Source organism: Cavia porcellus, unplaced genomic scaffold (assembly GCF_034190915.1).
Source record: "Cavia porcellus strain 051 isolate PalLab524CR breed Dunkin Hartley unplaced genomic scaffold, mCavPor4.1 scaffold_9, whole genome shotgun sequence".
NCBI classification, from domain to species: Eukaryota; Metazoa; Chordata; class Mammalia; order Rodentia; family Caviidae; genus Cavia; species Cavia porcellus.
The window spans coordinates 54,690,637-54,714,962 of record NW_026947492.1 but is presented as its reverse complement, the minus strand read 5'-3'; the positions used below and the strand labels follow the sequence as shown (position 1 = coordinate 54,714,962).

At 44.3% G+C, this 24,326-nt stretch overlaps 1 protein-coding gene across 20 annotated transcripts in view; it reads right to left on the bottom strand.

The window, feature by feature from the left end:
• The window catches only part of Tenm4 (teneurin transmembrane protein 4), a 2,788,855-nt gene that overhangs the window by 256,596 nt on the left and 2,507,933 nt on the right, over positions 1-24,326 (bottom strand). For 19 of the 20 annotated variants that reach the window (XM_063256396.1, XM_063256398.1, XM_063256401.1 and 16 more), the window contains one exon: positions 23,570-23,779. The exons of the other annotated variant lie outside the window; for it this stretch is intronic. In XM_063256396.1, the coding sequence (XP_063112466.1) occupies positions 23,570-23,779 (210 nt within the window). The remainder of the gene's footprint in view (positions 1-23,569; positions 23,780-24,326) is intronic. 20 annotated transcript variants of the gene reach the window in all.

Sequence of the window (24,326 nt, the reverse complement as noted above, 5' to 3'; positions counted from 1 at the left end):
TCCTCCTTGGTTAAATGGGAACAGTGAGAGCTACCTTACAGGACTGCTTTCAGCTTATTGCTATTGCCAAGATGAGTGTTTGTATTGAAAAGAAGGCAAAAGAGACATTATAAATAAAGATCTTTAAGAGTGCAATTAGCTACTTAATGAATATTTTTATTACGTTAATGGCAGCTGAGCCTATGTACCTGTGCTCACTCAACAAGCATTTCTGAGGAAGTACTAAGCACAGAGTACAATAGTAATCACTGGAAAGAGACCATCAGGAAGAGTACTTACTAAGTATCTGGTGTACAATGTGCCCAACACTGTAACACATAAGCTATGAGACAGGAATCACCTTACTACCAAAGATAGGAAAATCGGCTCTCAAAGAAGGTAAGCAACTTATTGAAGGTCAAACTGGTCGAAGCTATTGGATGTAAAAATCAGAGGGTTTAACGAGCTAAAGTGAAAATACTGAATACTCTGTGCTGTGGCCAACAGCAAGGCCCTATGCAAAGGTAAGAAGGTGGTGGGGAAGGAGGAGAGGCTTTCTTAACCAACCATGACACTCAGGTCAAAATCAAGGTGGAGTTCGTTTAAAAAGAAGAGAGTGATTAAAAACTACCATATATTCATTCAAATGCAAAAAAGAGGTTGATTAAGGAATTTACTCAATTGGAAAATGACATTTCAAGAATCTTTCAAAAATACTTGCCTTCTTAGAAAAACATCAAATTATTTCTCATTGTTGGAATTTTTAAAAAATCGGTTGGAAATGTGGTTTAGGTATCTCTGGTGCTCTTAGTCCCTTGTTATCAAACTTATGGAACATTCTGTGCCTGGGAATAGGCGGTGACCCCAGCCACATCTAAACCTGGGGGTTCAAATTGCAGAGGCAAGAAAAAGGGAATTTGGTGAGCGCCCAAATCAGGTCAAGGAAAAGGGGATAAGATTTCTTTTTGAGAGTGTGACACTGGGGATCGAACCTAGGGGTTTTCTACCTCTAAACTATATCGCTAGCTCTTTTTAAAATCTTATTTTTGAGACAAGGTCTCTCTAAATTGCCCAGGCTGGCCTCAAACTTCCTTACAATCCTTTTACCTCTGCTTACGGAGTAGCTGGGATTACAGGCATAATATCACCATAGGAACCATGGTTTCCAGTGTGCGGAATACAGAAGAAGGGATTGTCGTTCAAATGTCTGCTCCTCTTCATTTCTGCTCCCACCAGCACTTCCCAAAATGTGTCTTTGTGAATATAAGTTCTGTGAAAACTCCCAGGAGAATGCTATGGTCTAAAAGGTTTGGGAAGCACTGTGACTATTTTCCTCTGCTTAGTACCCACAGTTCCCATTACTTAGAAGTTAACAATTCCTGCAACAAGAAGTCTCCATAACCTCAATATTTCCTACATTTATTTGTCTGTGGAAGCCCTATCCGAAGTAGCACCTATAATCACTCTTCAGGGCTAGTTCTCATAAGAAAATTTTACAGTTCATTTTTTCCTACCTGGGTTATTTCAACCACTCCAAGTCTCACTTCTCTATAATCAGTCTTCATCCTGATTATCAAGTGACTTTTCTAGTGGGATATCTGACTATGTTTTACCATTAATCAAAAACTTTAAAAAAAGCTTTCCATGGCTCCACGTGGTCTATAGAATGAAGTATGAACTCTTTAGCTTGATATTCAGGATTCTCTCTAGTGCAGTTTTAAAAGACAAACCCAGACTATTCCTTTCTGTATTCTGCCTCTGGCCCCTGACATTCACTTGAGATTTCATTTTTGTTTTTCAGTTTTTATTTTGAAATAGCTTTAAACTCAACTAAACTTGCAAAACTTGCGAAAGTAGTATGAAGAGTTCCCAAGGTCTCTCATTGGTAACATTCATCTTTTCTCATAGGATACTCATCATTTCCTACTGTGGATTTCTACTAAAATCATCTGTCTCTAAAGGCCATGTTCATGTCTGATTCATCATTGCATCTTTCCCAGAATATGGCACTAAGTACAGATCAATAATGCATGGGCTCAAGGGCTTCCCAGACTTCTTGTATTTCACAGTAAAGTTAAAAAAAAAGTGAAAAATAAACAACAGAAGAAAACTTGCCCTCTATTTTTTGGAAGGACAATGTTGGACTAAGAGATGGTGGCTGTCATATAATTCTGATTGTTTCTTGTTGAGAGTAGAACCATCTGCCAGGCACAGCAGGTCATCATCTGGTAGGCTGCAGGCATGACAGTTGAATCCACTACTCTGGCTTTTCAGCACTTTACCAGTCTTATGGTACCTGGACTTCTAGAACAAATACAACTCCAACCAAGCTTGGAATGTAAGCACTAATAGCGCACAAGACTTTCTCTTGTTTTTATGGCAAAAACAGAAGTAATTCAAACTAATTAAGCACAGAAATGCACTGAAATCTAAAAGGCCATTTGGAATTCCCAGGTTTCTCTTCTGGCACTAATACCTGCTTGTAGTCGGGGTGCACATGATATTGTGCACATACATCTTCTTTCCAAACTGGATTCCACATGGCTATGGCGGCTTTCTGCAAGCAGATCAGGGTAATGAAAATCACACATTTCTGCAGCCTTCTGTTTTTTCCTTTCTCCTTTTCTGCTACTTCATCTGGAATGTGGATGCATTTTTCTGCAGCTCTCAATCTCCAGAGGAATTCTCTTCTCTCCACAAATGGTTGAGCCATTCATGGGTTTCAGAAGCCAGAATGATCTTTCTCCACTGTGGGGCTGCCCCTCCACGGCTTGCTGCAGCTTGATGGAATCACACTCAAAATATATGGTATGATCTTCCATGACTTTCAGAAAGCAGCCCAAAGACTTTCTAGAGTCTCACAAGGAGGCAGGAGTGCATGTTAGCAGCTTTTAAACAGCACCTTGCACTTTGTTCATGGGATTTCTGTACCTGAAACATTTTCTTTGGTCTGTCTGCTTGGAGAATTCACATTTATGCATTAAGAGTCAGAATAAGCAACCTGCTCTTGCTATATAGCCTTCCTGGCCTGCAGAGAAGATTAATCTTTTCTATGTCATGTGGCGTTCCACACCAGCCTGCATCAATTCTAAGATGGGTTCATAACTTCCTAATAGAGCTTTAAGTTTTAAATGTTAATATGCATAAAACATTCAGAACAATCCAAAGGTTTTAACAAATATGTCAGATAATCTCTGCTGTTTTCTAAAACAGTGTATTTTATTATCTTCTTAAACATTTTTATGCCCTGCCAGGCCATGAGCTCAGAAAGGGCAGGGATTATGTGCTTTTAAATCTCTTGGCCCAGCACCTAGCACAGGTCAATTTATATAGTAGGAGGGAAAGCAATTATTTTTTTTGAAAAAGTCTAAATTAGCAAGTTTTCACCATAACATATATATTTTATGTAAATACTTTATATATGTACGTATACTTTATAGAAAAGCACAAAGCAAAAATCTATTACAGCATAACACTTAGCAATAATTACTGTCAGTGCTCTCTGATGTTTCATACTAGTCTTCTATGTTTAAAATATCCTTATTAAATTAAACTCATATTGAGTATACTGATTCTAGTCAGTTTCTATTTAGTGTCAGATATGAGTTTTTTATATCAATATTATTTGAAAACATGATTTTAATGGCTACTTAAAATCTCATCATATGGACAGAAGATAATGTTCTTTTATCCACTTCCTGTTAACATACACCTAAGGTGTTTTCAGTATTTCTATTTTTTTAAAAATCTTTTTCAAGTTGAACTGTGATCTTTCCCAAGGGATATGTAGGTCCCAGATTAAATGGAGCAATGCTCTGGTCTAGGAAGCATGGACAAGGAGCCCCTATTCCTGGGGTGGCTGACGTGTTTCTTAGAAGGAGGAGCTGGCCTTCCTGGTGGGAGAGGCTGAGGCTGAGAGACAGCAGGAGGCTGTCACCTCTTCTCCCTCCCATTCCCCTGATGAGCCATCCCATTAACAGTCCTCCTGGGAGATGGCAGTTCCAAAGGATAAGCAAGCATTGTTGGGATTCAAGGCTCCTGAGAATAAGCCCTGTAACCTGAGCCCTACCAGCTTGGCTACGCCTGACCAGGTCACTCTGGGGACACCCTGGTGACAGATGAAAGTGCATCTCAGAGTCCTGGATTGTGTTTCCAGGGCACAGGTGTGGGGCAATTATCCTTCTGACAAACCAAGCACTTACCCCAATCTCTGCAGCTGCTTGTCTTCTGTCCCTGGTCCTAGGCCTACTAGAAAAAGCACCCTCAAGCTCTTCTCTGAAAAGCTAAGAGCTGTCTTCGCCTGAGCTCTTTGCCTGAAAGAGCTACCCAAAGCACCTGACAAATTGCCTCACTTAGTCAAGTGAGAGAGCAAACATCCAGTATTGTGAGTACGGGGAGGCGGAGGTACCCTGCTCACTTGCTGGCTGCCTGATCTTAAGCAAACTGCGTGATCTCTCTGAGCCTTGCTGATCTCATCTGTGAAAAGAGAACCAACTGGTATCCCAAAATTGCTGTGAAGATGAAACAAGGCTAGCAGCAAGAACTCACTCAGTACTCTACCTGCCTAGCATGGGTGCTCTGGGAAAAGTGGTGAAAGGGGCTGGGTGGGCTTTAGGAACAGACGTGTGGCCCCTGAGGGTTGGTAGGTTGGGCTCCTGCAGCACAAGGCAAGGTTGCCACTGGTGGGGTGCAAGGAGGAGCAGCAGCAGTGCGGGTTGCTCCGTATAGGTCTGAGAAGCACCCATTCAGCTGGCTGTGATTCAGAGGCAGCCTGGCCCCTGTATGGGAGTGGGGGCAGGAAGGCAAGTTCTGGCAGGGGGCCAGCTGGGAGAGACCACCAGAAGCAGGTGCTGGGACAGTTGTGGACTTGGGGCCCGCGCCACTTGGCTCTGGGCGCCCACCCCAATGTGTTGTACAATCCAGAGCAGGCTTTCCCGGAGGCTGCCCTGACTCATTCTCACCTCGCAAAGCTGTCCCTAAAATGAGCAGGAGCTGCCTCTGACAGAACACAGACTGCATTCCTGACCTGTCTTTAACCAGATTTCTTTTCTATAAGAATCACCATTTTCTGAGCACCTACTGTGTGCTGGATTCAGGGCTTGATGCTTCTGTTCACAGAACCTCATCAGACCCTTATGACACTCGTTGCAGTAGTTATTCCCGTTCCTTAGCAGTGGGGAGACTTGGCAATATGAGGTGTTTTAAAGAGGGAGGAGAGTGCCACTGGAAGACACCCTGGAGTACTGCTGGACCTTCTTCCCAGTTCTCAGAGCTCCAAGAAGCTCCTAAAAGCCAGCCCTTTGGCAACATGAGGCAGTCTGTTGTTGATGAGCCAGGGAGTCAAAGGAGCAAGTCCTCCTGATTTCCACACGCCAGGCCACCTTACTTACCCTTTCATGAACATTAGCTAAACCACCCTGCTACCTAGGCTCCCATGGGTAAGAGGTATTGTCCCTATTTTCCAAAAGGCAAAAATAAGGTTCAGTGCAAAAGATAAACTGCTTGTGCTATGTGGATGTTTGGTGGAGACATTATCTGAAGTCAGTTCTAGCTGGCTTCAAAACCATGCTCTCCAGAGAGGCCGTGAGAGGCAGGAGTGCTCATGGCTACTGAGTACAGTGGGCTCTCCACCAGGCCATCACCTCCAATGAAGCTCTCCCGTCAAGAGCTGCTTGAGGTCCTGGGAGATTCTTCAGTACAGTCTTTCTCCCTCCGAGGCTAGCTCGAGAAAGCTGCTTTGTTAGAGATCCTTCCTGAACATGCACCTTCCAAACCAGCACTGTGAGCAGTCTGAGAGCCCCACACTGCTGCTGTGTGCTTCAGTGCTGTATTTATGTCCCATCCCGGGCAGACCTGGAAGAAGCCAGGCATGGGGCCCTGCACAAAGAGGGCACCTTCATCCTTTAATTTTTAGGCAATTTACTAGTCCCAGAGGAGGTATGTTCTGAAGCTTGAGGTATGTTTAAGAAGAATACTGATTCTTGAAACAAATGAGACGGAAAAGAACAGGACACCCCTGGGCGGAGTTGGGTGGAGCACACAGTCAGCTCTTATCCCAAAGAAGGCAGAAGAGAAAATACTGAGCTTGACCTGCAAATGGGCAGGAAATAAAACCAGTACCTTCCTACCTCATCTGTGAGAGATGCTTTAAATGTGACTTCCTCTGCCTCACCAGGAGAAATTCACACTCAGCAAATACACATGAGTTAATCACTGGTCATAAATACTCATCTGTCTGAAGGGATGCAATTTTTGAGGCATATAAAATCCTTTTTTTTTTTTTTTTTTTTGGTATGATTCCTAGATTTTTTTTTTTTTTTGTACTGAGTTATGCCAAGCCATTATAATGATAAGATGCTAAGTAGCTCAGGCTGAACTCAAACTTGGGATCCATCTGCTTCAGCCTCCCTGTACCTAGATCTTTATCTTTAGCAATGGTGAACATGACCTGTTGGGAAATCTTGATGACCCAGGAGTGCTATGTTAATGTCTAAAAGTACACAGTTAAGAATCTAAATGCAAAAATCAGAATTAAGAGAGGCAGATGGTAAGTAAATATTAATTTTATCTCTTATCCTATATTTAAGGTGCTTTGATTTACTAAATTGTCTACTTACCAAGTATTTTAGTAACAATATTCTGTTTGCATACAGCTTCTAGGCAAGATGCCCACTGCACAAAGGTGTTCACATGTCTGGGGTGCCTGCCTCCTTGCAGGGCATGCTGGTGAGACCACCTGCCTATACCTGTCCTTAGGAGACTTGCACTGTCTGATACCTTCCAAGAGAAGCCACGAACCAGCTGAGAGGCCAGTGGAACAGGCTGTCTTCATCGCTTCTAGCAATAAGGCAATGGAGGATCCCAGAGATACAGTGACTTTTGAAGAGCGTCACTCCGCTAGTGAGTGGCAGTGCTGGGACTGGAAGTGGAGATCTGCCTGGGATAGAATACAGCACTGAAGCACACAGCAGCAGTCTGGGGCTCTCAGTCCTCTCTGTGTTGGGAATAAAAAAGGCACCTGATTCAGGCCTGCTGAGCCCTTCTGTGTTTGCAAAGGGAAAAGTCTCCTGAGGATGACCTTCCCGGTGCACCTGGGCACAGGTCTGGGGACGCAGCCTTGCCTGACTGGGGGAGCTGCCTTGCTTTGGATAACAAATGAGAGTTTCTTCCCATCCTGAGCACTCCTTGCAAATCCCCCAGCAGCCTGGAAGGATGTCCTCACAGTGGGGCAAAACCACAGTGTATTCTTGTCATCCAGTTGAAGGCCTGCTGGGCAGGGTTTGCTGATGTCAGCTGGCATCCCTTGCTTTATCATTCCTGGGCCCAAAACAATTCTTGAGAGCCTTCCTGCTTCCCGACTCAGGACTTTAACAGCAGCTCTGTTCATCGACTGCTGTCTACTTGCTAGGTCCTTTCATAGAATATGCCATCACCTTGCTGTGCCCAGCTAGGCTGGTACTGCTGCATCTGTTACGCAGATAAAATCACCAGGGCTCAGAATGTACCACTAACCTGCCAGTAAGTGACAAAGCTGGGATATGAACTTAGGCCTATCTGACTTCAAAACCTCTCCTCCCTTGTACCCAAAAAATCTTGATACAAGGATAAAAGCAAATTCTTTCCCTGAGATTTTCCATATGGTTTCTCTTCTGATAAGAACTGTGGTTTGGCTACCTTTCACATAAAAACAAGAGGAATTGTGGATAAATTTCTTCACGATCAAAATAAGTCAACTATTTTCTACAGAACTCTTATGTATTTGATATTTTCTGATGTAATAACAAAATATCGGCAGAGCACTCACTATGTGTAACCACACATCTGAATAGGATGAGCAATACTATAATAAACAGTGCTTATAAATAATCAAGAAGCTAAAGCCCAGAGAGGGAAAGCAACTTGTTCCAGGTCACGCAGCTTTACAACTCGATCTTGAAAACAAGACTGCCAGGCATAAGAGATTCTTTCAATCACAGAATGCACCAGCTTCTGGGTTTGATTGAATTGTGGTCTGAGCTTGAGGTAAAGGGTGTTGGGGTGGGAGTGGGGTAGGATGTTTGGGTGGGGGGCCTGGTCAAAGACTTGAAAAGCAGAATGCGGCAGAAAAAATTTTATTCCCAAATGCTAGCTCCCTGGAAAACTTTAAAAAGAAAAATTTGCCTTTACAGTCTGGAGGAGTTTTTCATTTTTAAGCTCATGCTGAATTGTTTTATGCTGCAGCTATAAACCTCCAACAGACAGGGTGTGGGGACGAGGCTGACCCAGCTTTAACTACAGAATGCCGCTGTAAAGCTCAGGTTACGAGGATCACTGCTGGTGCCAGGGCAGTTTAACAAGTATGAATGCACATAATGCATTCCAGTTGTCCTGCCTCGCACACAAGGGCTATTTCTGGGGTGGGGCTCCCCACACTCCAGCCAATGTGGTTCCCATTACTGGCTTCACCGCCTTGCTGAAGTCTCCTCCCTGCCCGGCACCGGCCTGTTTCATCACAACTGCCAAGCTGTGCATCTTCTATGAAGGCTCAGAGGGTTTCTGCACCCAAGGGAAAGTTGTGGGAGAGGGGCTGTCACTGCAAAATATGCCCAATCTTACCCATCCCAAGAAACCATCCTCTAAAACCCAGCTGTTACTGTCCAGTCACTCTCTGATCCAAATACAATCTCCCACTTTTTAATTTGAAAAATTTTAATTTTAACAGTACAGAAAAGTTGAAAGAATAGTAAAGAAACACCCAGCGTGGACAACTTACAGACTTAGCAAGACTCTCTCTGAAAATAGAAATAAAACTCAGTGAAAGCCCTGGGTTCAATCTCCAGTATTGCAAAAAATAAAAATAATAAAAAGATGAACTTCACCTAAATCTACCAATTTCTAATTTGTTGCCACCTTGTGATATCTCTGTATTTATATGTATTTTTTTCTGAGCCATTGGAGAGAAAGTTGTAGGCATCAATACTTTTCGTATCAGTACCCATGTCTACAAATAAGGATATTCTCTTACAGTCACAGAATCGCAGCATCAGTAAGCAAATTAACAGTCTACGATACTAACACATAAGCCATCTCTAAACATTTCCTCAGTTTTTCCCAAACAGCTTTCTCATATCTTAAAAAAAAAAAAAATTGGGATCCAATCAAGATCTGAGTGCTGCATTTGGCCACTGTATTTCACTTGTCTCTTGCAATAAGCAGCAGCTCCTCACGTATCTAAACACCCAACTCTCCTTTTATTCATGACCTTGATCTTTTTGGAAAGTCTAGGTCATTGTCCCATAGGCTGGCCTACATTCTGGATGTGCCTGTGTTGTTATGATTACATTTAACACAAACACCTTTGACAAACACAACTCCTGTGTGATGAGATGTACTTACTGTGCCGCGTCAAGATGGTTCGGTAACGGAGCTCTCTAACTGGTCACTTGTTTCCTCACCGTGACAGTTCCCTGCTTGGTTCCTCCGTGGTACAAGGCCTCATCTCTTTGGGTCAGTTCTCTAAATTGCCTGTTTTCTCTCAGCCCCAATTCTTCTATGGTTTTAGCCTTTGCATTCTGAAAATGTTCTTACCAAGGTCTCCAGTCCTAGTTCCCAACCAGAGGTCACATCAAGGGACTTTTCACATTTGCCTTTGTTTGCGGGGTGGGTGGTGGTGGTGTAGTATTAGGAACTAAACTCAGGGCTTTTGCACTGAGTTACATTCCTGGCCTGCCTCTCTCTCTCTCTCTCTCTCCCTTCTTCCCTTGCCCTCCCTCCTTCTTTCTTTCCTTCCTTTCTTGCTTCCTTCCTTTCTTCCTTCTTTTTGAGACACTTTAAGTTGCCAATTCTGGGCTTGATTTCATAGTTTTTCTGCCTCGGCTTCCCTGTGAGATAGGATTATAGGTATGCACCGTTATGCCTGACCATGTTAGCTTTCTTGATCTCTCAGCAGAACTGGGTGTCCATGCTCAGGACCTTTTCAGGACAGGCTCTCTTCCCATTCCTGTTAATACTCTGGGGTTAGATCTGTTGCTCTGGATATCTTTCTAGGATTAATGAATAAACGAGTGAATAAATGAATGCACACTTTGAGGGAAAATCTAGGCTGGGAACAAGAAAGTCTGGCCTAGAATCCCAGAACCACTCTCCATATAACTACAGGGCTGATACAAATCAGTGATTTTCATACTTGGAAAAATTTTAATATCAGCAATGTTCTTTAGGTAGGATTTTATACAGAAGCAAAAGTAGGGAAGTGATATAAAAGGAAGATGTTTGGTTGAAGCAGGTGGTAAAAACCCAGTGATGTAGCTGCCTTGAGTAGGGTTTTGGGAAAAAGCAGAGAGACTGAAGGAGGAAACGGGTCAATTCCACAGGCATGGTGCCAGAAGAAGTTAACTGTGCTCTGGCAGCAGGATTCAGCAGGAAAAGAGCAGTCTGGTCCGCCTGGGTGTGGAGCCTATTTTAGGCTGGTCTGATGTGATGTGTACAGAGGAGCAAAAGCAAGCTGGGCGAATCATGGACAGACTAGGATCTGGGGGAAATCAGGAAGAACCACTGTTCTCTCTTTGTTTCGGTTTTCTCCTCTCATCTTTTGTCAGTGTGATGCTCTTTGATGCTTTCTCCCCATTATTCCAGGGTTCCTCCTTGCTGGGCAGGGAGCCACCTCTGGCTGATGGGCCTGGTTAGCAGGGAGTGGCGGGGGCAGAGGCCTCCCATGCTCTTAGGGGCTCGGGGCCATTCCACTGAGTGATTCCATGACCTGAGAAGCCTGCCCATTGTCCAGACCTTACGGGGCCACTGCCCCTTACCATTAACCCACCTCAGGACAAAGGCTATCACCAGCTCAGACAAATAAGCTGCTTAGCCACAACTCATGCATCATCTTGTCATCCACACAGGGGCCCAATGGGGGGTGTCTCAAAGGGCCAAGAGCCAGCGTGCCACTCAGCGATTTCCATTCAGGGAGCTTTAAGTAGGATTTTATACAGAAGCAAATGTAGGGAAGGGATATAAAAGGCAGATGTTTGGTCGAAGCAGGTGGTAAAAACCCAGTGATGTAGCTGGGGACTGCTACCAAAATGCGCATGCAACCCCCTCCCTGAGGAGGGTGTGATGAGATGTGTTTGGCAGTTCTCTAGATCCTGTGGGACCATGGCTGTTAGGTGAGGGAAGGCAGCCAGGTGGGTGAGACAAGGTTGGGGTGAAGAGCTAGGCACACCCAGGATGTAAACCATCAACTACTATCTGTGTGGTGTTAGCCAAGGTGTTGTAACTTTTGGAGGCTCAGTTCAGTACAATATCTATCTATCTATCTATCTATCTATCTATCTATCTATCTATCCATCCAATCTATTTGTCTATCAATCTATCTATTATCTATCTCAAAAAAGTAAAGAGAAGCTCAAAAAATTCCCCAAATAACCTTTTCCATTGTTTCAAAAACATTTTAATATATATACCAATTTATTTCATCTATACTACTAATCTCTCTTAATTCTTTGAAAAGAAAGTTTTGTGCTATTATGTGTTTGTTTCTTCTTTCTAAGCAACAATCTTTTTTGTCTATGTTTTGCATTCTGAGTAACTACTTTGAAGATAACTACATATGGTGTATCAGCTTATCTCTTATTTCATTATGAAATTTTATTTTTTTCATGAAAGTGACATAACAGTGATATAAATTTGAATTTGAGATTTGATGCTAGCCAGGTACTTTGCTGAGTTCCTCAATCCATTCTTTCACATTGCATTCAAACATTTATGAAGTGGGTGTTAGTATTTTCATTTTACATGTAAGGAAAAAATTGAGACTTGAAGGCTTAATCATTTGCTAAAGATCACAGCTGGCAACAATGAAGGCACAGTTCAGATCTGCACTGTTACTCCTCTGCTCCACGGCCTTCTAATCTCCTGACTGATCCAGTGGGATGGGAAAGACGAGACACCTAGCCCAGCACCTGGTGTCATGTAGGGCTCAGTGTTGGGATCTGCTTTTCTAATGCACAGTCCACAAGTGAGTGGAGTACACAGCATCGCACTGCCTCCACCCACACTCTCACCACTTCCCCACACCAACCCTGGAAAGTCCAGTCTGCAGAAGAGCTGCTCCCTGGGAGTGGTGGAAAGGGAGCAGGATAGAGGGGGGCAGTGGCTATCACAGGCGCACTGTCTTCTTGGAAGGGAAGAGCTTCCCTCCCCGACTAGTCCCTTGGTTCCTCCTTCTCTTGTGTACCTGGCTGCTCCAGGAGGACATAGATAAGGTCTGATCAGAGTTCATACAGCAAAGGCCCCCACACAGAGCACACACCAGATACAATCTGCTACATCAATGGACGAATGAATGAATGTCTAAGGGAAGGACCACATAGAGACCCCAGAATCAGGCTGGGAGCATTTGTTCACACATAGATAACAAATGTTATATAATGTATGTAATGTAATGTTATGTAATATAATGTAATGCATGACTGTTGCCTTAAAGATCTGAATATGTAAACATGTCTGACTTGCCAGTTCTTCTCTTTCTACCGGCAGCTTCTGAACCTTTCTGTTTGCATCCATCTCTGTGGCCTTCCCCATCAGAAATACCCTCTGTCCTTATTCTCTCCAATGTCTGCTCAGAGCAGAGCTATTCAGGTATGTGTCTGTCTCCAGCAGCTAGGAAATAAGCTGACTGCCTGTAATTCTCTGTGGCCCCTGCACATAGTAGGTCCCTAACCATAACTTTGCTGAATTGAATTGGTTCTGTAGGGTGAACAAACTTCATTTTCTTCCCATGCCATTTTTTCCCCATAGCAGCCCCCTATTTGCACTCTCAGTTAATGAGGTCCAGTTGCGTCTGAGGCCCATGCTGCTGCATTGCCAGACAGAATTCTCTGTCCCCTCAAGGACTGCATTATCTCTGCACCCAGGTAAGTGATCAGAGGGAGAGAAGCGCCTTTGTGCAGAGGGACCAGGCTGTCATGCAGTAGTGAGGACTGGAGTGACCAGCATGGGAAACAAAGAGAAGTCACAGGCAGGAATCCAGCAAGGATCACTCGGGGACAGTGTGAGGGAATTCAAAGGAGGGACAGGGAGCCTGGATGCTACTGCAGAGGTCCAGGGCCAAAGAAGCCTTCGTAGGAAGTGTTCTGGTTACAGGAAGCAGCTTTTTTGCAAAGTCAATGAACCGGCAGGTATCATCTCAATTTAGGTTTTTGCTCCTTTTCAGGATGACACTAGACTGGTGATCACAACTTCAGTTTGTGTCCAATAATCCCTCAAAAACGTTCTCTACTCTTTGCCAGAGGAAGAGTGGAGATGAGCGAACAAGGAAAATGTTATGATCTCAGTGTCTTAGATGCTGCCTGTTTCCCATCTGAAACAGCTGACAGACAGCTCTGCTCTTCTTAATTGCCTTTCCGGACGGGCATTTGAGCAACAGAGGTGAGTGTGGAGAGGTCACAGATAGTGGGGAGGAAAAACTAGTCCTTATCAGGAGCATACTGCCTCAGCATGTCTATCGGGGCATCTAAGGAGAGGTTTCTGAAAGTGCAAATAAATGTATTATTACCATTAGCTGCAGCTTTCCAGAGTTATTTATAGAAATAGCGTCCAGAAGGAAAGGGGATGGAGCATAAATGAATTACCAGTCATTTTCCTCTCCTTTCAACTCCACAGGGAGGGGCCAGCTGACCAGAAGGAAAACACATCATAGAGTTTTCATCTGGAACCAAACATTAATGCTCAGTTGCTGGAACAGTGGGGAATGGGACAATGCAGGGGCTCAGACAAGGCCTCTAGGCTCTGTTTCTAAGATCTCATGCTATGTTTGCTTAGCTGCTACCTTGGACTCACTCCCCACCAGAAATCTTTGGAAATCATCCAGAGGAGGAGGAGGAGCAGGAGGAGGAAAGGATTAAAGCTCAGGACTCCCAGGCAGAGCCATTAATTCCTATGACTCTTCCAAGCCTGGAGGGGTAAGAGTGTAGGAATCTGCCTTCCTTCTAGGGACTGCTGGCCAAAAATTTTGATTGCAGAAAGGAAATAAAAAACAACAACAACAAAAAAAAAACCCTGACAATCACTGGGTATGTATAATTCAGTAATGATTGTGCCAGAATCAATGCCCATTTTTTCTCATTTTCACACCAATTTTGTGAAAACCCATTAAAATTCATCTCCATTTTACAGAGGAGGAAACTGAGGCCCAGGGGGGCTAAGCAATTGCCCATGGCTACACGGCGAGGCAAAGACCCACAGGTCTCAAAGCATTTCTTTCCCTGCTATAGCTCCATGCCATGCCACTTCTGCTTTCCTTCTGGACTTACTCCTTTCAGGCCTTGTAAAGCAAAAGGAATTTTTTAAAGTTGTTTAATCTCAAACACCTATATAAGTAATGGCAATTCAGAGGGAGAGGGAGGAGGTAGAGAAAGAGGAACCATTAAGCCGTAATGAGGGATCCAGCTGAGCTCAAAGTACCCAGCTCAGACCTGATGGCAAGGGTAGAGGGCAAGAGGCTCCATGGGGGTGAAAGGTTCTTGCCTCACTAGAAATCATGGCGGTGTCTAACGAGGCAGAAGCCCAAAGCGGGAATGCCTACCATTTCCTGCGTCTTCCCCAGCTCCTGTTTGCGCGGGAAGAAAATTCCAATCAGCTGCTCACGCGTCAGCATGCTGCCCTAAACACCACTCCAATTGGAAATTATACGTATGTCCCAGCAGAGAGAGAAAGCCAGGCCCCGGCGGTTGTGGAGTTCTCTCCATGTCCTTAGAATAAAGGCTATTTTTACTTTATAATCTCCCTTTTATCCTGCCAAAAACCCTATCACTGGGCAGAGGATGGGAGCAGATGCTCCTGGAAAGACCTTGTCTAGAAAAGGTAAGGAGGATGGGTTCCAGAGCAGCAGGAAGTGTCTGTTCTCAAGGTAAGCAAGCTATGGAGGGGTAACATTAAAGCCCAAGGTTTGTACCAGACAGAGCTGCAGAGCTGTGGTCCTGTAGGCATCATTTTTATGGTGTCCGGTGAGGATTGGTCACAGGTAGCAATAGCTTCTTTCAGCAGTGTCGAGGAGGCAGTCTGGATTTGGTACAAATGTGTTTTTAACATCTAACACTTGTCAGTGTTCCTAATTCTAAAAGACAGGTGAGTCACCCTGAGCAGGCATTCCCTCACCAGAATGTGATCACCTGTGATCATTCTGTTTATTTTTACAGTTATATTCTATTTATGGTAAGGCACACATATCAGTAAGTCATATATGATACACAATTTCCTTTTCAAATAAGTAAACTCGCTTCAATTAAAAAAAATGAAAAAGAGGCAGTTTAAAGAAACAGAAATAATAGTGGAGGTGGATACATGGCTATGACATAGAACAGGACAGTGACACACAGAGGAATATAGTTTTGGAAATGTTTTTTGGGCTTTTTTTTTTATCGGTACCAAGGATCGAACTCATAACCACACACTTCCAAGGCAGACACTTTAGTTTGGGAAATGTTGAATGAGTCCAATTTTCTCACTAGGACACTGGTGGCAGGGGTGTCAGCGGACAAAAACGCTTTCAAAATGACACTGTAGGCTGGAGATAACTGGGATCAGAAGCCAAGCATCCTGTCCCCAGCCATGCATTTAGGGAGGCTTCCAGGCCACTTGGGTTGGGATTCTGTGGCGGTTTTTCCAAGGAAGGCTCCTGATTGGACATCTGAGTTCATGTAGATGAGCCAACTGTTTGTGAGCAAATCCAACAGTGATTGAAAGCTCTCTGCCACATTGCCCCCTCTCTGCCTATTCTTTGATTCCTCCAAGATACAGCTTTTACCAACCTCCACTTCCAGCCAGCCTTGCTGTTTTGTGGATCCAGGGAGATGACAGTGGGAGCAAGCTTTGGGCTGTGAGGGCTACACAAATGTTAGTTAAACTCATCTCCCAGCTCTCCTTGGCCTCCATCCAGCTGCCTCTGCAGCATTCTGGACCCCAGCATCAGGAGCTGCTGTAAGATGTGGTCTGGTGTCCACACAGGTTCAGTGGAGCAGGCCAGCAACATTTCAGTTGGGACACAAACCAGGCTTAGTTTCCAGATGGAAAAAGCCGGTTCGTGTAGCTAATGTACCTTCCTCAAGGGTGGTCTAGGAATTCCTAGATCCAATCAAAGCCATACACCAAAAATGTTATTTTTATACTCTTTAATGCAACGGGTATTTGGGAAAATGAATGGAAAAGGAATTGCAAAGAGTCTGCAATCCAGTCACGCGAGGGACTAATTAGAGGGCTCTGGTTCTCCCAGGATGTTAGGTTATATTAATTCAAAGTGTGACCTGTTTATTTTGCAAGGTCAGGAAGAAGCCTTACCTCCTAGAAAGCCAATGTGGCAATTAAATTAGAACCACTAGAATTTGCCTGGGGTAATGCATGAAAAAGGGCTTTGTAAACTATATAAAACAGAAGTGACCCTTCTGAGGGCATCCCCACTGCCCCCAATTAGGGAGCATAATGGTCTGCCCCTGGTGGGAGGCCACAGGTGAGGGCCTGTCTGGTTAAAGGAGCACCTGGTAGAATGGGAAGGGTCCTGAGCCTGTGCCATGCTTTGAACCTTAACTTCATACATGGGCAAACCGCTTCTCTCAGTGAATCTCCACAGCCCTACCACGCATGTGCTCAGCATACTTTTCCTGCTAGCATGTGTGGAAGAGAGGCTAAGGGAAAGGAGGATGAAACGAAATCAACCTATTTTTCAGTTCGGTAATGAGTTGCAATGTGACCTTAGGTGCCAGGCACTGTGATCTGGAACACAGTGTGACCAAAGCTCATCTTAAAGAATCAGTGTAGGACCAGACAATCAGGCATGTGAATAACCAGGGCCAGGTGGGATTGTACAGAAGACAGTGGGGAATCAAAGAAAGGGGACCATATATCAGAGGGGCTGTCAGGAAGTTTCTTTTTTTTTTTATTCTCTCTCTCTCTTTTTTTGGTACTGGGATCAAACTCAAGGCCTTGCACTTGCCAGGCACGCGCTTATACCACTGAACTAAATTCCTGGCTCCAGGGAAGAGTTTCTTAAGAATGTACTGTGTGGAGTTTCTAGACTTCAGAGAGATGGCCAGGTAGCCTCCTGCCTCCTGCAATTCCAGGCCTGCAAGCTGGTCAGCCCTCACTCGTGCAGCAGGGGGCCCTGGCTCTCCAGAGATGAAGTGCACTAGAAAAACAAAATGCTCTGCAAGGCTTCTCAGGCAGATACTGGTCTAGCTTTCAGGTTTTCCAGTTATCTCTTGGGCAGGTTCCCCCATTTAAACAGAGGGCACAATTCATGATTACTATTAGCCTCCATTGCAAAACCCCAAAGCTCTAAGCGTAAATGCTTTACCAATTTAGTGGTAAAACCCAATCTGAATTTACATAAGGCTTGATGTTTTTAAAATCCCACTAGAATAACTATTTATGTTTCACTGAAGAGAGAATAATATATTTGATTACTGTGGGACTTTCAGGAAGAATGGACTCTATTTACTTTCTTAAATCTGAAAATGTCTGAATTCTGAAATATATCTGATTCTGACAGTTTCACTTAAAGGATTTTGACCCAAAAACTTAAATTTTTTTTAATAAGGTCTCTCAGAGTATGTTTCATGTTTCTTCTCTTTGAAAAATACTTAAAATGTCATCAGGAATGAATGAAGAAAGAAATCAATTTCTCTTGCTACCAGGGATTTGAAACTTAACTTTTCTACAAAGCTGGTGCCACAAGAATTTATTTACTAATACAGGTCTTTCAACACAACAGACTTGAAAGAAGTGGTAACAAATTGCCTGAGAACTTTACTTGCCCCAGTGTTCTTTACCCTCCAAACTTGCTAACAAGCAGACCCAAGTAACTGCTGTAGGGAAAAAAAGCTAAACAGGCTCCAGAAAAGCCACCGGTTGAGGCAGGCAAAATTCTCACTCCGCTCAACTGTTGGAAACACACATCATTTTGTCTTCTGACTTCACATGCTGACTTAAAAGGACCCTGGTGGACACCCCCCAGGGACTCTGGATAGGTTCTAAATTAAGTTGATTTTTTTGTTGTTTTGTTTTGTTTTAGGAAAACACTTTTAGAAGCAGCTTGCATACATAGCAGTGTTTCCCATTTAGAAAGAAAAATAAACACTCCTCCACTGGATTGGAAGTCAAAACAAAATAATCCCAGCTGCTTAAGACCGAGAAAGTCAATGAAACTGCCAAACAGCAGTGATGCTGACCAGTGAGAAATTTCCTAACGAGAGAAGGGCCCAGAGCTGGAGTTGGAGTGGGGTGGGGGAGAAAAGCTCTCAGGAAACTGCAACAAAATTTAATGTTTAAGTTATCGGATCTTATTACAGACAGCTAAGTTAAATAGAAATATTATAGGCAGTTGGATAGGGCTGGGCCCTCAAAGGAGTCAGTACAGAAACATTACAACTGTGGGTAGAGGTGCATTTGTTAAAAGACCAGACCTTGAGACAAAAGATAGACCAACTACACCCACATGCTTCCCCTAGGGATGAACAACAGAGATCAGTATTCTAAGTAGGTATCGATCACCTTGGGAGGGGTGCCAGGAAGAGTCACTGACCCACCCCCTCCAGAAAAAGAAAGCCCCCTTTGGTGGCCGTGTACACTTACCATGTGAATTGCTTCTCCATTTAATCAATATTACCTAAGCGATTATACTCACAATCTTATTGGTTGACCATAGTTTTGTCCCACCTCATGATTTCCCATTGGATCAATGTTACCTAAGTGACTATATTTTTAATCTTATTGGTTAATTATAGTTTTGTCCCACCTTATACCCACCTTGTGATATTCTGTTGGATCAATGTTACCTAAGCAACTATACTTGTTATCTTATCAGTTGCTTATAGTCATCCCATCTGCACCTGAAGGTTTTGCTCAGTAAAACTCCCTTGAGAAGTTGGGGTCCCCAGCAACCCACTGGGAAGGAACTCTTCTGTCTCCTTCAACACAAGCTTTCTCTCCTCCAGCAAATATTTTCTGCTTTTAACCTCCATTGTTCCTGAAATTCCATTCTTCAATTTTAGAGAACACTGAGAGTGTTGGACATCCAGCAGATTAGTAGGTTGGGAGTTTATTTCCCTTGTATTTGTATTATTTGGAAGTCCTATATCATCCCTATATTAATCTGATTCATCCTTGAAAAGAAAGATTCCACATTATGATATCAGACTGATTCAGAGTTCAAATTCATCTCTACCACTCAGGAGCTGTGTGACTTACAGGAAATAATTAATCTTTCTGGACTTTTATTATTTTAATGAGACTAAAACAGATAATGTCACAGGGTAGATAAGACGAATCAATGATTCCATGAAATTAAAATGTTTCTAATGAACCTTATTAAGGTTTATGAGGTAACAAAGTCAATAGCCAGGAATTCTTTTAAAACCTGCTGTTCTCTTGGTGGAATTCCTCTTATTTTCTCCAGCCTCCTATGAAGGAGGATGTAGAGATTATAGAATCCCTTATTGGGGAAAAAAAAAAAAAAACAAACAAACAAAAAACCAAAGGTGTGGAAAGAAGAAACAGGGAAGGAAAGAAGGGAAGGAGAGACGAAGGGGGGGGGGAGTGAGAAAAAGAAACGAGTGAAAGAGAGAGGAAGGAAAGGAAAGGAAGAAAGGGCCCTGGCATGGAGCAGGCTTGGTTTTGAGTCTCTGTCATGCCCGTTAACTACGAGCAGTGAGCCTCAGTTTCCTGAACAGTGACTTGCGCATAAACTGAAGCACAGATAATGGCCAGAAGGAACTCAGCAGTTGTCTTTTTTTTTTTTTAACCTATTCTAATTCCCTTCGGTTTTGAGAAACCCTCCATAGCCTTCTCTGAGCGATTCTACCCTCTGACCCTCTGAAGTACTAACCCCAAAGTTTCAAAGCCTCCTCACTTCAGAATTGAGATTAGAATAATTCATGAAACATCTAATACTTATTCTGAAAAGTTTCTATGGGGTAGGGACAAATACCTACTTAATCCCAGCCACTTCTATAGCTTTTCAACCGTGACCAGTTGATATTTTGGTGAAATCTTTTTTGAACACCTCAGTGCTTTCTGGATGTGTGCCCTTGGGGGAGGATTAGGGCTGTGATGACAGAAAGAGCTACTTGCCCTGTTTTCTTTTCCATGGGGACAATGAGCCGGGCTGCGCAGTCCCACGTGTTCTCTGTGCACTTTACATGGGGATTTTCGCAGGGTGGTTCTCAGGCCTAGAAAACCAGCATCCAGCCTTGGGCTGGAGTTGACACAGCTGCGGGCCAGGGTCTCCAGAGGAGCAGCTAGAGGCAGCCCAAGCTGGTTCCTAGAGGTCAGCTCCCCGCGGGAAGCCTGGGAGTTGCCACCCTCCAGGAGCCAGAGAGGCTCTTTTATCATTTAAAATACACTCTGAATGAAGTCGCCTGGGAAGCAGCCCTACAGGCATTGTCTGTTTCTGGAGGTCTCCAAAGCCTTACATTGGAGGCTGGTATATGATGTGGAGTTAGAGAATTTGGCCAGCTTTGTCAGTTCTGAGCTCCATAATTACCTTGGCAGATTTCCCCATTTCACAGAGGGAGCAACTGAGGAACTGAGAGGTGAGGCACCTTGCCTAGCATCGTGAAACTGAGATCCGATCTGAGGTTTGCATATTACCCTCTGGATTTGCTGAATCTTAATAAGCATCGACACTTTTATAATTAGCAAAATCACAAAAGATAATTGTATTAAAATATGCCACCCCAAGTTAAACAAAGCCCTATACCAGTGATGGTGAACCTTCTAGAGACGAGTGCCCAGACTATAGCGCACAACCTACTGATTTATCACATCATGTAATTAAACCTGAATATTGAGGTTTTAGTTTAGAAAGAACAACTCATTCAATAACATCTTTTGTCTTAAAAGGAAAAACAACACTCAGGCCATAGGTTTGACATCACTGCTTTATATACATTTACCGGGCCCACAAAGTGTGACCACACTGTCACTTGGTAGTGCTAGGTTCATGCCAACACTAGCAGGTCTTCTGGCCCGCGGAAGACCTCTCTACCCCCTGTGGTGTCAGGGGATAGGTGATCAGGTCCAGCTATTTACCGAGATGCACTGGGCTCTCTCAGGATCCCAATTCTAGAACAGCAGACCAGTGAGCACCCAGACTCTCCCATCAGGCAAAGGACAGGCACATTCATGAACAATCGTTAGAGTGCTGTGCAGATCAAGTCCCCAGAGAAGGAATTCAAAGCGTCTCATGGCCCCTGAGGGGAGCAGAACCACAAAGCAGCAGAACTGAGCAGACAGTTGTAAGCCAAAGTGTTCCCATCTTCCCTGCACATCAATAATGCAATAGCACCTCAGTTTGCCTCAGAACGTGCAGCAAAGCAATTGCTCCTGCTCGGCTAATTAGCAAAAGAAGAGGCTACAGGCTTCATAATCTCTTGCTTTTTTTCTTCACCTGTAAAGCTTATTTATTCAGAAATAAGCAAAGAACATGAGTGTGTGTATGTGTGTGTGTGTGTGTGTGTGTGTGTGTGTGTGTGTGTGTGTATGATATACAGGTAGATAATTTTTTCCTTTCCAGTAAGCTTAAGCAGGCTACTGGCAGGAACAAGTTTCAGCACCAACATAACATTCACAAAGTCAGAGTACATTAGGAATTGGTTGATCAGTGGCAAGATGAGGAAACTGAGGCCTAGATGGTAACACTGATTTGCTAAGGACAAATAGCTATCCAGAGAGGTGGGCTGGGAGCCCAGCTCTCCTTGCTGTAGCCCATGATTCCTCTTCTTCACTCTGTTTGAGACATGGTGCAGTGACCGTAAACACCCAGTGAGTAACATCCCCTGTTGGGAGTGTGATGGGGTAGACCCTGGAAAATTGACAACACGGAGTTTAAAGCCAGTCAGAAGAGAACTAGAAAGGCCAAAGATTTCTCTGTTTCCCAAGGCAGCAGTGGCTGGGGAGGTCCTGACCAAGGAAGGGAGTAGGTAATAAATCTTCCTTCTGTGTGGGGGGCCTGGAGTACCTAGAAGAGCTCAGGTGACTTGCCAGACAGCCATCTTGCCCTTCTATGCTGTTTATTACTGTCCCGGTTTAAAGAACCTTAGACTCCCACACAAATGTCTGTGTGTGTGTTTTCTCGCTGCTCCGAATGCTCTTCTTGGGTAATGTCTGTGGTGATCTCTGCCTGGTACACCTATCTTATTTCTACAGACCCACTAGCAACTCTTCCAGGAGATAATTTTAATTCCCCTAGGCTGCACAGAGGTCACCGACATACTAGGCTTCTTCCTCTCTATTATGGTGGGCTGTCTTGATCTGTTCCCTTTGACTGTCTTGGAGCTTATTTCAGTACTTAGCGAGGCATGGGAACTTTCACATATGGATTACCTTATGCTTCAGGAGACAAGCTTGGAGAGACAGTGAGACTTGTCCAACATCTCCAGCGATAAACTTTTTAAAAATTTTTTGGTACCAGGAATTGAATTCAAGACCTTGTGCTTGCCAAGCAGGTGCTTGTGCTGCTGAGCTATATTCCGGCCCTCCAGTGATAAATTTTTAGTCAATGCAGAACTCAATTCTGCCATGGACTTGCCTTATCCTTTCTTGAATGTCTCCGTGTTTAGAATTTGACCTGGAATTTTGTATCACAAAGGGATTATAAATAAACATTTGCCAAATCAACACAGTCTACAGTGGTTTTGTTTTTGTGGGTAAATGGTCTAGGTCTCATTTGTTCTCTTTCCCTAGAATCATGAAGACTTGGGGGCACAGTAATGATCTCAGGTTATCTCACCATCCACTCCCATCTACCTTAGAGGCTTGAAGCCCCTGCAGAACATCCCAGCAAAGAAGGATTGGAGCAAACAGAGAAGGCAAGTGTTTTGGCACAGGTCTAACAGAACATGAGATCAGGGTCTCACCTGATCCTATCCTCATCCAAGAGCCCTCCCACAAAACTCTGCCCACCTACTCTCCTCAGGAAAGCCAGGGAAGCTTGCAAAACAGCTTGTATCTTAGCTAACGTTCAACCCTGCTGTTAGCTGGCACTTGAGTGCCCTCCTACTCTAGGCTGTGTGAAGGTCCAGAATTTTATGAGCCAGTGCTGGGCTTCACCGTTAATGAAATTTTCTGAGTTTTCTTATTATTAGTGGAAACTCTACACTATAGGTCTTATTGGTACAGTAGTGAAGATGATCCAAAAAAAAAAAAGCAACAGGTGACAATCTCTGGCTCACTTCTTGGCACACAGCAGGAAGCCAATCAGTGCTATTTATATTTGGACACCATTCTTCCCTCTGTGTTTATGTTTACATTTTTACCTGTCTTGTTCTCTACCTGGTGCTCCTGGTGCCTGTCTGTGCAATTTAGTCTTGCATTTACCTGCTCATGTCTGTCAGCAGGGAGGGGGAGCAGCAACCCCAGACGTTCCTGCACCCCCGTGGCGCAACCCCTGGCCAGGAGCTGGAGCTGGGCTGCAGTCACAGGAGCCGCCCAGGCCTCACACTCCCCGCTAGTCCACCATGCACCGGGTCCCTCTGCCCCTGCAAGCAGCCTGAGCAGGCATCGTCAACGAAAGGAAATACAAGAAACAAACCCACAAAAGTTAGGAAGATAGAAAGACACTTACCGTTCGCTGCGACCCCCAGGCTGGCGGAGCCACTTTTAACTAAGAATGAATTAGGGACAAACTCTTCCTCAGAGTCTGAGTCCGGGGTTGGCTGGGCCACACCGTTGCCTAGCAACCGCCTCTGGCTCTCATTGGCCGGAGGGGAGGGGGGCGGGGAGGGGGACTGCTCAATAGGGGTTGATGAAGCGGATGAACAATGCAAGGGCGCACCTGCGAACCACAAAGACAAACACAGACAGAAAAAAATAATGAAAATTGATTTTAAGGCACAAGGGGAGGGGGTGCAAAATAAAACACGCATAGGGGGAGCTCTCCTAATACTTTGCGATCTACTGCACATGTGATCTGAGAGCAGGGTCGCTGACTCTGCTGAGAAAGTTTGTGTAACTCCTTCGGAAGAGCTGGGAGCTGCAGAAGTCTGCTCAGCTCGCAAAAGGCACCTCCATAACACCAGAGGCCTTAGCTGCCTTGCCTCTTCTTTGAGATATGCACAGAAACCTGAGATCTACTGCTGACTGGTCTATGTTATGGAGCAAAAAACTGCTACTCCTCTCTGAGCCTCAGTGGCCTCACTTGTAAAATGAGCAGCCGAGATAGGGTGATCCTTGAGCCCTCTAAGCAGGCCATCCTGTGATGTCACCGAACTGAATGCTGTTCTTACTAGTGAGATTTTAATCCAACATGCCTGCAACAAGCTCTGGGCCTCATAAAAGCCAGAGTGAGCTGGAGAGAATGCGCTAAGGCTTCCCTTTGGCAT